The 16,024-nt window shown below is 38.6% G+C and overlaps 1 protein-coding gene and 1 long non-coding RNA gene across 24 annotated transcripts in view; one reads left to right on the top strand and one right to left on the bottom strand.

Annotated features, from left to right (window-relative positions):
- NIN (ninein) overlaps positions 1-7,389 on the top strand; it is a 95,744-nt gene extending 88,355 nt beyond the window's left edge. For 8 of the 11 annotated variants that reach the window (XM_042989666.1, XM_042989669.1, XM_042989665.1 and 5 more), the window contains 3 exons: positions 1,047-1,247; positions 4,799-4,912; positions 7,060-7,389. In XM_042989666.1, the coding sequence (XP_042845600.1) occupies positions 1,047-1,247; positions 4,799-4,912; positions 7,060-7,269 (525 nt within the window). In that variant the 3' untranslated portion in view covers positions 7,270-7,389. Of the gene's footprint in view, positions 1-1,046; positions 1,248-3,052; positions 3,387-4,798; positions 6,146-7,059 lie in introns of those variants that run through there. The other 3 variants (XM_042989673.1, XM_042989672.1, XM_042989671.1) reach the window with 3 other exon arrangements.
- Positions 1-16,024, bottom strand: part of LOC122239602 — an 81,086-nt gene that overhangs the window by 35,224 nt on the left and 29,838 nt on the right. For 2 of the 13 annotated variants that reach the window (XR_006218844.1, XR_006218845.1), the window contains exon 4: positions 8,142-8,216. The exons of the other annotated variants lie outside the window; for them this stretch is intronic. This is a non-coding gene — a long non-coding RNA (uncharacterized LOC122239602). The remainder of the gene's footprint in view (positions 1-8,141; positions 8,217-16,024) is intronic. 13 annotated transcript variants of the gene reach the window in all.

Raw genomic sequence — 16,024 nt, 5'->3', positions numbered from 1 at the left:
TTTAGTTATAGTCGTCTCTTAGAGGGCCTATTTCCCCTCTCAGAAGCCTTGAGGTGCTTCTTCTTGAGTTTGGTACTTGGTCGTCTTCATTGCATGCCTTCTGTTGAGTCCTCAGTCCGCTGAATGTATCGACAGATGTGGAGTGCCATGCTTCAGTGGCCACATGCAATGTGCATTCTCCTTCCTTTTCCTCTCCCCAACTTCGGCATGTGATACACACATCATTGTCTTATGGTCTTGAACAAGTATTTCTATATCACCCTCTGTCCCCGAATTGCTTATCTTACAGTGCCATTTAAGAGTTGAACATTGACAAAATAAAATAGGTTAAAATAATTTTGGATAGGGGATTCTTTGACTCAGTTGCTAACCTGGAAAATACATAGTCATTGAACATTTGCTTTTAAGAGTCTTTATGAATGGTAAGTAAAGTGGCAAAACCCTAAAGCTGAACCACTTTCTCCCCTTTGCTTACCCCAACTTGTGTCTTTATTTTTATTTTTTAATGCTTTTATTTTTGAGACAGAGAGAGAACATGAGCAGGGCAGAGAGAGAGGGAGACACAGAATCCAAAGCAGGCTCCAGGCTCTGAGCTGTCAGCACAGAGCCTGACGTGGGGCTCGAACTCATGGACCGTGAGATCATGACCTGAGCTGAAGTCGGTTGCTTAACCGACTGAGCCACCCAGGTGCCCCGCTGTTTTTTTAAACAGGCATAATTAAAAGTTCTAGTGCCAGAAACAATGAAGTAGAATTCAGACACATGACTTATATCATGTAGCTCCATCATGAGTGAGGAAGTACATCTTTTAAGTCTAAAAACTTTTAAGAAATCCTACTTCTTAACTATATTATCTCCTAAGGAAAATGTCCCTTCCCGTTACTCACTTCTTACTCAAGTCACGTACTGTCCTGTGTTCAAGTGATCAGTGGGTCTGAGAGGCCGTTAATGAATTCATCAGCTTCATTCCCTCTGCTTGACATTTGCAAGGGCAGCTCTGTGCTTGAAGGCACTGCGGCTGACCGGGCTCCGCCTCTGTCCTCCAGATGCAGCACCTGAGGTCCACTGTGATGCTTAGCCCATCCCCTCCCACGTGGGATCTCCAGCTGCGCCAGCAGCAAGCCTGTCCGACGGTGCCCAGGGAGCAGTTTCTGCAGCTTCAACAGCAGCTGCTGCAGGCAGAAAGGATAAACCAGTGCCTGCAGGAGGAACTTGAAAACAGGACCTCCGAAACCAACACGCCGCAGGTACGAGGCTCTGTTTTCCCTCATAGTAAACTCAGATCACCTAATTTGACCTGTTTATTGGGAAGTTCTACCCGTTCAGCGGTGGAGATTAAGAACTTAACGTGTCTGTTGAAGAGTCTCACCTTACTGTGTTTACAGACCCACGGAACTGCAGTATTGTTTGGGTTTGGTTTTTTGCAGTGATGCTTTTGAGCTCTCAGCTTCTAAGCTGGGTGATGAAGTGTTCTGGGTCTCCTTTGCACATTCGTAATCCGTGACGAAGGATCAGGATCACTTAAGCACAGTGTACAGCTGACCTAACAGTTTTTGACTTGACATTTGTGCGATGCCAGAAATATTACAGAATTCAAGTTCACCTCTGGGATACGCAGTACTAACACAGGCCCCTAGGTTTTCCTGTACCAGAGGGGTACAACCTGCTGAATTCCATAGAATTCACAAGTGGGGACTTTGTGGAGTCAGTGACATAAGGGAAAAATGTCAACTATGTTTTTTAAAATCATCTAGTTTCAAAAACTCTTTCAGAAAATCAACATCTTTTTCCCCTTCCCTTTGAGTTAGAATCATCCTAGCTTCTTACAGACATAATCTGATACAAGCTGGATTTTCAAATAGTTCTCTTAAGTGCTTCATTCATAGTCCAGCTTTGCTTGTCGATTTTGTTTATTCAGAACCAATAAAATTAAAATTACTCCTTCGTTTGTATAGTTTTAAATGAATCCTTTCTGGTTTGGATGCTCATCTTCTGTCTCTCAGTGGACATTTAATAAGGAATTTCCCCAACTCCTTTTCCCTAATTGTCTCAAAGTGGCTTTGCAAAGTCAAATTAGCACTACAATTACACAGTGGAGCAGTTCTGTCTTCCTCTTCTCGTAGTATATATCTATGGTTTGTCATTATATCCTCTGTCATCTGCCCTTTCAAACAAAAGGTTACAATTAGTTTTGTCTTTTGTGCTTTAAAAATCCACGTTTTTGGAAGCTTCCTCTATTCCACTTCAGTTTCCAAATATTAAAATTGTGTAGATGGGCTGTCGAAGATACTTCAGTAATTCATTACAGAATTGAGTTATAAAACCTTGACCTCAGTTTTTAACAGACATTGTATCCATTGCTTTCTCATTCATGCTATTTTCAAAATATGTTCTTCCAACCCACCTGCCAATGTTTAAAAATAAAAAAATATCCTTTTACTCCAATTACTTCAGGATAAGATTAAAAAAACCTTAGTACAGTTTTTGCCTAATTTTTTTCTAATGTTTATTTTTGAGAGAGAGAGACAGAGTATGAGCAGGGGAGGTACAGAGACAGAGGGAGACATAGACTCTGAAGCAAGCTCCAGGCTCTGAGCTGTCAGCACAGAGCCTGACGTGGGGCTTGAACTCACAGATTGCAAGATCATGATCTGAGCCAAAGTCAGACGCCCAACCAACTGAGCCACCTAGGCGCTGCAAAGACTGTTGAGGTTTTTGTACTAAAAAAAAAAAAACAAAAAAACTTTTTTCTCCAGCCAGATGGCAGAGTGGACTGCTTATTGTTGTCTCTAGAATACCACTGCAGGCTCTTCTGTTTCTGGCCCCTGAGCTGACACTAATTTTAAGATTACAGAACATTATTAGAATCTGCACGTCGCCTCTGTGTGTGGAGTGATGTGATTTCTTCTGCCTCTGTGTTGCTTTGCTTGCATTGTAGTGTTAATGTGTGTGCTTTTAAAGATTGTTTGCATTATAGATGTGTGAATTTAGACTCCTCCCCAAACATGATCTTGACATGGGGTGAAGTATACCACTTGCCTTCTTTCTCTAGGCCTTGCTACCGGAGCAGCGAGCAGTGCATGCAGATTCCTACAGAAGGATTGGGCACCTGTGAAAACTGGGCTGCTATTGATGACATTTCTTACCATGGCAGCTACTCAGATGCACACGCTCCCCCCCCCCCTCCCACACACACACACACACACACACACACACACGCAGAGACATAAGCTGGAAAACATTTTGGAATCAAGTGCTCTTTTAAATTATATTATTATTATTAAGCCTTTGCAGTATTAGGTCTCTTATTTATTAACGTAGAAATGACAGTTTGTGAATCAAATTCACAAATTTCAGCTTGTTACAAATCATTTTATTTATACCATTTAAAGAATGTGGACTTGAGATTCTTGAAAGGATGTATTCTATATATTTTCTCATTCCATATGCTGTAACTATTTTTAATAAGAGGTACTACTTTTATATATGGAATTGGAAGAAAATTTGGGTTATTTATACTGTTTTGTATAAGATGTATCATGCTTTTTTGACAGGAAAAAGAAAAATTTTGATGAAACAATAAAATAAATTTTAAATATATGACTGCCTTTGTTTTTCCTCTTTCCTCTTTGGCCATGCTCCATGTTCTTTGAGTTATATGTTTTGTTTTGTTTTGTTTTTTAAAGCAAGTAGAAATCAGGCATCTTCCATTTACGTTTGACCTTTAAAAAGCCATTCTATCTTTTTTTTTTAAAGCTAAATGTTCTCAAAGCTTCTTTCTTGAAATTTACTTCCTGCATTGGACTTTGACCTACTACAGTTGTCTTCAAACTAATCACACGGTTCAGTTGTTTATATCTGAATAAATGCTGTTGCTTTATCCAAACATTGGCTTCCAGTCCACGTTTGGTCATTCTCCATGCTTTTAAAAGGGGTTATACCATCAGCCATTAACACCTGAGTTTTGCTTAATGCTTGAAGAACCTTTAAAAACCTGAAATTCCTTACATGGACATTTTCGTGACCTGCAGGGAGGGCAGCTGGCTGCACTCACACTCTCTTCAAAACCCACATAACTCCTTAACCTATCACTGTTGTGTGAGAAGAGGAGAAGCCCTGGCTCTGTTTCTGCCCTCTCGTTTTATCTATGAGTTGTTTGTGGGGAGATTCTTAAGTTTTTTTATGATAAACCCAGCCTCCAATCCAGATGTTTGCTTCACAATGGCAAGTCAAATTGGGAAACAGATGACAACAATAACTGGCAGGAAGAAGCCGGTTATTATAAAGAAAGGAACAGTAACACCCTCACAGTAATCAGCCATTTTACACAGGAAAAATGGACACGCAAATTGCAAGCTGACTGGAAATGCTAAGTGATCCTGAATAAACTCAGTTTTGTTTTGGTCTTGAGAGACCCACAGTATTGCCAAGGCCCAAGTCACAGATGGAAGGTTGATAACCTTATTTTTAATTTACCATTGAAAACTATTTTACTAGAAGAAGTGCACACAGGTACTAAAATGCGGGTTTTAAGAATTTTGCTTTATCTCAGGGGAAGATAGTAACACAGGTAAGATTTTTTTTTTCATCTTTGATTCTCTGATAGGATTACTTTTCTAATGTGCAACCCATGCAGTGTTCAGAGCCCCCATTTCATCAGAAATCCACCCCTCCCGTTACAAAGGCACATATTTACTGTCCTTTCTCTAGGCATCTTGTGGGAAAAATAAATTACTAGGGCTTTCTTTTCGGTATGGCATATTTTTCAAATGACAACACATTTTTTTCTTCCCTTCAGGGAAACCAGGAACAACTGGTAACTGTCATGGAAGAACGGATGATGGAAGTTGAACAGAAATTGAAACTGGTGAAAAGGCTTCTTCAGGATAAAGTGAATCAGCTCAAAGAACAAGTGAGCCTCCCGGGTCCTCTCCACCCACCCACCCCACATTCCACTTTTAACTCAAGTTTTACATTCCTTTATTGCCATTAACGTGTTAATTTTTGTTGTCAAATAAAGGCAAATTCTACTACAAACGTATAGCAGGACTTAGGATTCACTGTCCCCCATACCACTCCAAAAATATGAATTCTGTATTCTACATTATTTTTCCAGAGCTCTCCTAAGGCCTGTTTGTCCACAATTTTGAAAATGTACATTTGCTAAGAGACTCATCTGGACCTAATGCATTCCTAATGAAGTTCCGTGGCTCAAATTTAATTTTTGTAGATTTTTTTTATTTGCCCAAGACAGTAAACATTCTATTTAAATATCTAGAAAATTTATGTTGGTAAAAAATGGGGAGATAATAAATGGAATTTTAGCTTTGCTGTTTGCGATGGCTATGATGACTTCAAAAAGTCTTCTGGCTATATCCAGACCCCAAAAGGCTGTGCTCTGAATTAGAATAGGGACCCTGACCTGCTGGTGGCAGGTGTGGCCTGGGTTTAGAAAGTATTTGTGTAACCACTGAAGAGACATGCAAAAAAGGACCACTCTATAGTAAAGATTTATAGCTACTTTGGAAACTGAAATTAAGACCTGGGGAGGTGGGGGCAGAAATTGTCCCACCTGGTTTTCTAGACACATAAAACTTAAGAATAATAATACCAAGAGAAGGTCTTAATGGAGAATTAGGAACTTTTCTTTGCCCAATATCTTAATCACAAAATGGAAAGAAAAGAAAGTCTTACACAATAAGCATTTATTCAACCCTGTGATCATTCACTTATTCAAAACATAGTTACTACATGCCAAGTCCTTTTCTAAGTGCTAGAGATATGACAGTGAACAAAATCCTGCCAATGGGGAGCGTAGTTCACATACAAGGTATTAAGCATTTGGCAAGGTGGTAATTTTAAACAAAGAAAATCCGATCCACTCTATTTTCAGCAGAGGGGAACACAGGGAAGAATACTTGATCTAACTGCATGCTTTAAAGAAAGTTTCCTGAAGGCCTCTTCAAGTATTGACAGCTGAGTAAGATTTGAACAGGTGAAGAAGTGTGAGAAGGGCATTCTAGGCTACGGGAACATCATGCAGTTACGACAACATATGGTGTGTGGACATCTACAAATATTTTGGCATTAACAGATCATAGTGTCCTGAGAGGAGCAGGAGAAGAAACGGGAGAAATAGGGAGGAGTGGGCAGTAGAGGGTCTTAGGATGAAGAGCCAGGAGTGTTTTGTAAACGGCAGGAAGGAAGGGAGAGAAGAAGGGATGAAATGTTTCCTTAAAACAGCTCAATAGGGTAGGTTAGTATGTTACACTTGCCCGTCATCTAGATTCCAGGCTTCAGGTGTTATCGTCTTTATCATTGCCCTTTGCAATGCTAATAAATTAGCCACTCTCAGTTGTTCTTTTTTCCCCTGAAACCTCTATACTTTTAGATGCCCTGGTTAAAACTGCCTGTAAAATGAGGTGTAATGAGGGAAGGGAGGGTTGGAATACATATAATAGGAACCAAAATAAAATTATCGCAAGGCCACCGACAAGTTTTCCCATCCCTTGACTATATATTTTAACCATAAAAATTAAAGTCTATCTTCTGACAAGTTCTATGTAAAAGAGGAAGAGTTAAGGAAAAGGAGCTGCCCAGATCTTATCTCTGTATTATAATACATGAACAAAATTTTCAAATAATCAGTAGGTTATAGCTATGAATGGGAGGGAAACTCAAGCATCTGTTAAGAACAGAGTTAAAGTTCACACCCTAAACCTCAGAAGTTATGAAAGTATTTTGCTATTTTTAGAGAAAGAAAAAGCAGTAACACCTAATTTACTTAGGTAGGAAAAAAAAAAGCTTTCATTTTTTGAGCTTTGAAATATCAGTCTATTCTTTTATTAGTGGCTTCTACAAACTTTATGCAAAGAAACAGCTTGGAAAAAGTGGATGTGCTCTGCCTGTATCCCTGATGCCACGTCTGATGTTAAACCTGTATTGTTAAATAAAAGAATATAAGTCATTTGCCTTTATGAACAACTGTCCTAATGTCAGACCTTAAACTTAAGACAGTTACAGAAATGGAGTCAAAATGTTTCTGGTTTCTGTTTCTAGCTGTGCAAGAATACTAAAGCAGATGCGATGGTGAAGGATTTGTATGTTGAAAATGCCCAGTTGTTGAAAGCTCTGGAAATGACTGAACAGCGACAAAAAACAGCAGAAAAGAAAAATTACCTCCTAGAAGAGAAGATTGCCAGCCTCAGTAATATAGTCAGGAATCTGGCACCAGCACCACTGACTTCTACACCTCCCTTGAGGTCATAGCCAAGCCAAAGGATACACTCATTTGTGCACTTTACTGAAATGGATGGAACATTTCAGTAGGTTCTCTCAACCCTTTTTTTTTTTTTTTTTAAACCTTTACTGGTTTAAAGTTCAGCTCAACCTAAAACTGCCAGCAACAGAACTGTACTCTCCATTCACTGTAATTAGTTTTTCTAAAGAGACTCTAATGGGAGCTGCAAATAGTCACATATTTCACTGTTTAAATTATTCCCCAGTTTTGAATTTTAAAAACATACCCTGATAGCCACCAAAAAGGTGGGTATGTGAACACAATGCAAGAATCTTAAAACCCCCAGTTGTGAATAAGTTAAAAAACAAAACAATATTATGTACAAATGTTTGTGTAAATTCCAGGTATTTTAAGTTTTAGATCTGATGAGTTTGTTTTGATCTTTATTTGAAAACCAAATGTCTGTCTTCTTACACATTTAAATATGGAGAAGTCATTCTGTTTCCAATAATTTTGGCTCTTTAGTGCGAGACCCTGAGCTCAATAACCACGGAGGACAGAAGAGCCAAAGCCCATGTACTTGACCTTCTAACACCTATGGCAGTATTACCACTCCTGATGGATTATGGATACTAAAAACTGATTTACTCAACTACACTGTTAACTAAGGTTAAAACTGTACTTTAAAAAACCCAACTTTCTTTAAGCATTTTTTTTCCTTCTGACAAGTTTCATTTGGGGAGCTTATCTTCTAAGAAATGGATAAAGCCACATTCTTATAGTATTTGAGCTATAAGGAAAGCACTGAACACAAACCACTTTCAACAGTTACTCTTAGAAGAGAGTTAAGCAAACCATGTGGGTTTCTCTCTCTCTAAAGTCTTGGAGTTCATCAACTTACTTTTAGGTTGCTTCAAGAACTCAGGGAACAATATTTTAAATGGTCTTCCTGAAACAGTAGGGCCTCTTTAAGAATCTGAAATGCATAAGCCATGTGACCTTATTTGTCTTAGATTTAGAGTCATAGGATTTTTAGTTTTACATTTTTACTGAATTTACTCTTTTGGAAAAAAAAGCATTGATTTTAGCGTTAAAAACCTAACTTGAAGTTACTACTTGTTTAACAGAGGAATAGGAAGTATGGAAATTTTAACCTAACACCTCAAATCTGATCATAAGAATTTCTTAACTCTGATAAGCACTGGCATGCATTCTGAGGTAAAGGAGTGCCAAATAGGATTTTCCATTCAGTCGCAAGACCAGAACTTTCTAGAACAGTCAACATTTTAGAATAGGTAACTTTTATTTTCCCCAAGTAAAATCTTTGCTTCTAGCCCACTTCAGCTAGTCAGGCATTGGTGGAGGACTTACTATGTGTAAGACACTAACAAAGCTCATCTTAACTAGCTATTTGTTTTTGTGGGACAGCAATTAGATGAGAAAAATTCACTCTGATACATTCCTGGAAGGCCAAGCCCATCAATTTACAAGACAAATAACAGCAAAATCACATACTGCTTTATGGGCAGCAACAAAAGATGAAGCAAACCGCCTAAGAGGTCATACAGAGTTAACAAAAAAAAAAAACGCACCTGGGTGGCTAGTGGGTTAAGCATCCAACTCTTGATCTTGGCTCAGGTCATGATCTCACGGTTCATGGGATGGAGCCCCTCGTGGGGCTCTGCCCTGACAGCATGGGCCTGCTTGGGATTCTTCCTCTCTCTCTGCCCCTCCCCGACTTGTGCGCGCAAGCACTCGCGCTCTAATAAACAAAAAATTTTTTAACAAAATTTGCATCAAGCAACTTTAGAGCTCTTTGTGGCCTAACCATCTATTAGTCCCACCTGACAACCTACTGCCAGCACCGGAGTCCTCACTACCAGAGCTCTGACAAGGCATGGCCGTTTGTGGGACTGGAATTCGCATTCATGAGACAGACCTTTTCATGTTTGGACAGCTCTTATCAGAAAGTCATGAATACCCCCCTGGAAAAATAACTAATTTTAATTCTTCCCTTTAGTTGTCCTTCAAAACATTTGATGTCTGCTGTCACGCCTTCCTTAATCTTTCTTCCCCAGTACAAACATTACTAGTAAGCCCAACTACTTGTATGGCATAGGCTTTAACAGAGAATCTTTTTCACTTAAAACTGTGTTTAGACCTAGGCTACTAAGGTCATAAATAAACTATGCATCTGTGGTATATTTATGTAATATGATTCAAGTTACTCAAGGTTATTGCTATCAAAACTGAACTAGCAGATTACTCAAATTACTGGCTTTAGCATATGATCACATGTGTTGTATTTTTTACATTATGAAAAGCATAGGTTAATTTCTCATTAATGTGTATTTACATGTATATAAAATGCTGTACAATGAATGTAAATAGGACTTTCTGGAAAGTTTTAGAAAACATTCAGAATCCCCTTTATCCAAAAATCAGAATGCTGCTCAAATGAAAGTTGACTCAGTCAATATCTAGGTGCTTATTCATTTCTTGCTTTACTGCACTTATAAAATTGCAAGACCAACATGAGAAATAGTTACCTTAAATTTACATATTTGTGCAGTTTATTTTTGTAGACTAGAGTGGGAATTTAGCTGGCAATTTATAATAGCACGTTATTTTATAGGCATTTAGCCACTTGTTTATTAAAAGCAGTGGTTAAACTTTCTTTGTATTTCTGAACAGTTATTTATGTTAGTTTTAGAAGATGGGATCTTCATTTCAAGGAAAGAAAATCAGGTTTGCCTTTGTGATATGTTAACTGAGACGAAAATGTGTGTAACAAAGCCTACATTGTTCTATTTTTGCTTTCTTATGCTTTTTAGAGCCTGAACTCTTAAGCTCAAGTTGTGAGGAGAGAAAAGTAGAGAGGGAGGGGTAGAACTGATCACAGTATTTTATTTTTCTAAAACTCTTTTAAAACCCAGATTTTAAAAACTATTTTAAATGTGAATCCTTCCCAGGAGCTTCAAATGCATTGCTTATGTATTTAATCTCAAGCATATTTTACATAAATAGATCACAAAATCATGAGTTTTTAGGGTATCAAAGGAGGTCTTACAGGTCTAGTGTTCCAAAAATGTACAAATACCCAGGTCAGGTATTGTTATGATGAACTTTTTTTTTTTCTGGAAGAATGAATAAAAAATCTACTTTATGGTCAACTTTGACATGTAGGAATGATTTTTTGTGGGTTTTTTTCTTGAGTAAAGAAAAAAAAAAAAAGTTGTTTTTGTCAGCATCTTAAAAGGTATTCCCAATCCAGGCACAACTAAGTGCTTTGTAAGAGTATTGAGCAAGTCTTGTTTTGAATGGATTACCTATAATGACTCAGTGGAATGAGAGACAAGTTCGCCCAAAAGCCAAGTCAAAACCTAATAACCAAAGTATTCCATATTTAAAACTTACTATATCATGTTAGGGCCTATTTGAACATCTCATAGACTAAAACAGAAAACACTGCATGGCATATGGATAGCTGTTTAATAATAAAAGTTAGCTCTTTATTTCTCAGCTTTTTTGAATGATTTAACATTATGAGAAGACACTTTCACACCATGATTTAAGGGAACACTGGTTTTGTGGAGGAAAAAAAAAAAACGAGTTCATCAAAAGCCATCCACAGGATAACTTTTTGAAATAAAATTGTGTATGTGTTGATATCAACTTTGTATATTTCATCTTAGCCATTCTATCTTAGGAAGGTTTTAATGTGAGCTTAAGATGTAAATAAATAATTTTGCAAACATGGCTGTTTTGTATACATCCTGAACTTTTAAACAGTGTCCATGTGTTTACCATTGGTCCTTAGAGTAAAAGCATCAAAATACTGCACTAAACACATTCTACAAATGCAGAGTCTCAGTACCCACTCCAGACCTAACACGATATCCTCATATTCTGCATTTTAAGAAGATCTGAGCATTGGGACTCCATTTCTGTCATAGAATTAAAGACTTCTGGACCACAGGTTGGGGACTCTATACCCTGTAGTATGGTTCATAATTTACTTCTAGAATCCTGACTTAACCTCAGGTGAGGCCCTACTTGAGATTGTGGGTACTTCCAAAGTGGCTTGGTTTCACTTTTCCATCTTTATGGGTGACTCAAACTTTCTTAGTTGAGCTGCTCGTGACTGGCTAGATATATGCAAGTATAGTCATAAAAGTTAACCTGAACGAACATTGAGGCACTAGCTGAATACTGAAACGTAGAAGCAAAATGGTGGCCAAACCAGACCCATCTCACAAGCCTTGTTTTATTTACTTTTCAAACTTTTACTTATTTATTTTGACAGAGCAAGAGCATGCAGGGGAGAAGACAAAGGGAGGGAGAATCACAAGCACCCTCCATGCCCAGTGCAGAGCCCCATGTGGGGCTTGATCTCACAATGGTGAGATCACAACCTGAGCTGAAATGAAAAGCTGGATGCTTAACCAGCTGAGTCACCCAGGTGCCCCTCAAAGCTTTCATATCAGCCACATACTGCCTTTATGAGGCAAGAGCTATGAGTAAATTGAAACTTGTGACTTACTCAAGGTCACACAGCCAGCTAAATAGGGCACTCAGGACTTAAGGCCCAGATTTGTCTATATTTTTCTATATAGACAATATAGAAATATTTGTCTATATTAATATGTTGCAGCAACACTTGTATCAATTTCTACTTCCATCAAATGCATACTATAAAGAAAAATCTAAATCATTCCTGGTTTACTGTATGATCTGATGGGGGTAGAGTATTTATACACAAAAAAAGTTAGAAAAAATGTATCCATGTAGAAGATGGTTACACTTTGTTGATAGATTCAATACTATGGGCACTAGGATAAGGAAGGTTAACATCTTCAGGTATTTAATTTTTTTTAATGTTTATTTTTGAGAGAAAGCACGAGCCAAGCAGGGGCAGAGAGAGGGGGGACACAGCATCTGAAGCAGGCTCCAGGCTCTGAACTGTCAGCGCAGAGCCTGACGTGGGGCTCAAACTCACAGGCTATAAGAACATGACCTGAGCCAAAGACGCTTAACGGACTGAGCCACCCAGGCGCCCCAACATCTTCAGGTATTTTAATGTAGACTGGGGAAGGTTCTTCACCTAGTCTATTAAATGTAATTGTGTATGTGCTTCATTGAGATTAGTGTAACCTGTTTGCAGGCTCATTCATCTTGCATTCAAAAAGTCGTGTTTTCTGATATTTACTTGGTGTCCAATAAAATGGTTATATTTTAGTCAAAGGATCAGAGTTTTAACCTAAATTATATAAATTATCTGTTGATTAAAAAGTTAAATTTAAATTAGATAAAATATGACATAAGTCACAAAAGTGGTTTTTATTTAGTGTTTGGTTTTTGCCTCATTTATAAATCAGGGAAAATAATTTAAACAAGTGAACATCTTTAAAAAAAAAAAAACTCCACAAAGGCAAACCATAAAACTGAAACAGTGAAATGCCAACTAAAGAGTAGTCAACTGTTGCGGGGGTGGTGCCTGGGTGTCCCAGTTAAGTATCTAACCAGCACAGGTCATGATCTCAAGGTTCGTGGGTTCGAGCCCCAGGTCGGGCTCTGTGCTGACAGCTCAGAGCCTGGAGCCTGCTTCCGATTCTATGTCTTGCTCTCTGCCCCTCCCCCACTCATGCCTCTCTTGGTCTCTCGAAAATGAATTAACGTAAAAAAAAAAAAAAAAAAGTAGGCAACTGGGGTGCCTGGCTGACTCAGTCAATAGAGCATTTGACTCTTCATCTTGGGGTCATGAGTTCAAACCCCACATTGGGTGTAGAGCTTACTTAAGGAAAAAAGAAAAAAAGGAGGCAACCACGTAAAATAAAGCTGGATACCCTCATGTTAAAAGTATTTAATTCTAAATGCATGAGATATGCTTTACTAGTGAAGGCAAAGTAAAAATCTGAACAGTCCTTATAGCCCAGATGAGCATTTACCAAACATTTTTCTTTCCTGGTTGGAATTTTATCTGTCTTCAAGATCTCAAGCAGGCACCAACCCAGTCCCAGGCGCTAAGATGTTATCCAGTATTGCAATGCTATGGACAATAGGGATTATTCTAGAAAAATGTCAATGTTAAAAAAGCAGAAAAAGAAAGAAAGAAAGAAAGAAAGAAAGAAAGAAAGAAAAAGAAAGGAGAAAAGCCTGCAGAAATGTTCTAAATTAAAGGAGACCAAACACACATGACAACTAAATGCAATACCTACTCCTAGGTTATAATTTTATAATGGAGAAACCAAGGGGAAAAATGGGAATATGGATGGTGTAGTGTAGTATTTTATCAATGTTAAAAATTTAATGACATTGATAATTAATGTGTTTATGTAAGACTATTGTAAGGAAATATACAATGAAGTTTTTTAGGGATAAAGAACCATAATGTATGCAACTTATTCACAAGTGATTCAGAAACAAAATTACATACACGCACACGTGCGCACGCACACACACAGAATAAAGTAATGAAGCCAAATGTTTTTTTAAAAATGGGGAAAGGTTATGCAAGTATTTGTAATACTCTTGCAACCTTCTTTAAGTTTGCAATTATTTCCAAATAAAACGTTTCCATGTATAACATATACTAAATGTGAGGGCACCTGGGTGGCTTAGTAGGTTAAGTGTCCGACTTGGGCTCAGGTCACGATTTTGTGGTCCATGAGTTCAAGCCACGCATCAGGCTCCGTGCTGACAGCTCAAAGCCTGGAACCTGCTTCAGACTCTGTGTCACTCTCTCTCTCTCTGTCCCTCCTCTGCTCACACTGTGTCTCTATCTCTGAAAAATAAATAAACATTGAAAAAATGTTTAACAAAAACAAATCTAAATGTGATAGTAGGCCTTTAAACTTAACCTCATAGCAACTCTGAACAGTAGATGGTATTCCAATGGTAGAGAAGAGGAAACTGACTAGCAGCCATTTATGGCAGGTAAAAAACACACTTTATCCATGTCTACAAATGCTTGTACTCTCCTGCTACCCTAGGAAGAATGTGACCCAAAGAAACAAACTTGTTGCAGCTAGTTTAATTTAAAGGGGATTTACTATAAGGAATCAAATTTGTTTAATGGAACCCAAGGGCAGAAAATATAGACAGACTTCACTAAAGACCTTTGGTATTCTCCCCTACCACCCCGCCCCCATCTCTATCCCTATCTATCTCTCATCACATGGTCTCTCATTTTTGCTTTTCTCCCTGTACCAGTGTGGTGGGGGGGGGGGGGGAGGCAGCAGCAGTGTTTTCCTGCTTTCTATCACGTCCTTATTCAAATTCCAAGTAGAATCCAATCATTACTTCCAAGTCACAATTTCAAATTCTTTAAAAATCTGATTAGGTCATGGAAAGAGCCTTGCCTGGTCAGTCAACTATGGATAGCAAGAGTCAGGGTCTTGGGGTACGGTACAAGCTGCAGAGGCTACTGCGTGAGACAGAATACTCTCCTATATCAGGGGTTACAGCAGACAGTGAAGGAAAATTAGGCTAAAGATATGCAGACAGTAGATAAAAACAGCTTTAAAGGTAGAATTTCAGGGGCACCTGGCTGGCTCACCCAAGGACAGAGAGAGAGAGAGAGAGAGAGAGAGAGAACCCAAGCAGGCTCCTCACTGTCAGGGCAGAACCCCACGTGGGGCTCGAACCCACAAACCATGAGATCATGACCTGAGCCTAGAGGAAGAGTTGGATGCTGCATCAACTGAGCCTACCCATGCACCCAGATAAGTACCATTTAAAAAAAATTTTTTTTAACGTGTATTTATTTTTGGGACAGAGAGAGACAGAGCATGAACAGGGGAGGGAGGGGCAGAGAGAGAGGGAGACACAGAATCGGGAGCAGGCTCCAGGCTCTGAGCCATCAGCCCAGAGCCCGACGCGGGGCTCGAACTCACGGACCATGAGATCATGACCTGAGCTGAAGTTGGATGCCCAACCGACTGAGCCACCCAGGCGCCCCAATAAGTACCATTTTAAATGCCACCTGATGATAAATGTAATTGCTCACTATTCCTGTTATTCCTACCTTTTGTCCTTGTTCCCTGCCCCCACTCCTTTGTCCCAATTCCTACATTTTCTCCAGATATCACATATAGCTCCATCAGAGTGTCCACCCAAGTCACAGTGGGTGTAAGAAATACCACCTACCATAACCTACTTAAACAGGACAATCCTGTAACAACTTATTTAAAATATTGACCAGGAAGGCAAAAGTTAAAGGTCTTTTCAAAAATATAAAAACCAATGAGTCTGGTTGGCTCAATCAGTTCATCTGAAGCTTGATTTCAGCTCATGTCATGATCTCACAGTTTTGAGATCAAGCCTAACATCATTTAGCCCCGCATTTGGCTCTGTGCTGATAGGGAAGAGCCTGCTTGAGATTCTCCTTCTCCTTCTCTTTCTGTCCATCTCCCACAGTCTTTCTCTCAAAATAACAGGAAAAAAATTTACATCATTATATATATATATATATATATATATATACACACACACACATACATATATACACACATACATATATATGTACATATATACGCATACACAATTATACATATATATATACATATATATATATATATGAAGAAGGCTTAAATTTTGTATTAAGACCATGCATAAAAGAAATTCTGTTGAAGTTTTTCAAAATATTTTCCCTTAGTCTCAAGGACTGGTGTAGGAGCCCCTCCTATGTGCTCATAAGCACCTTCCGCATTCCCAGGTAAAATAGGTACCACTCTGTGTAATTGCCTACTGCCTTGTCTCATCTCCATTAGACTAAGACCTTTT

This window comes from Panthera tigris, chromosome B3 (assembly GCF_018350195.1).
Source record: "Panthera tigris isolate Pti1 chromosome B3, P.tigris_Pti1_mat1.1, whole genome shotgun sequence".
Classification (NCBI taxonomy): domain Eukaryota; kingdom Metazoa; phylum Chordata; class Mammalia; order Carnivora; family Felidae; genus Panthera; species Panthera tigris.
Note: the sequence above shows the minus strand (reverse complement) of the source record. Positions and strands in the feature narration are given on the sequence as shown.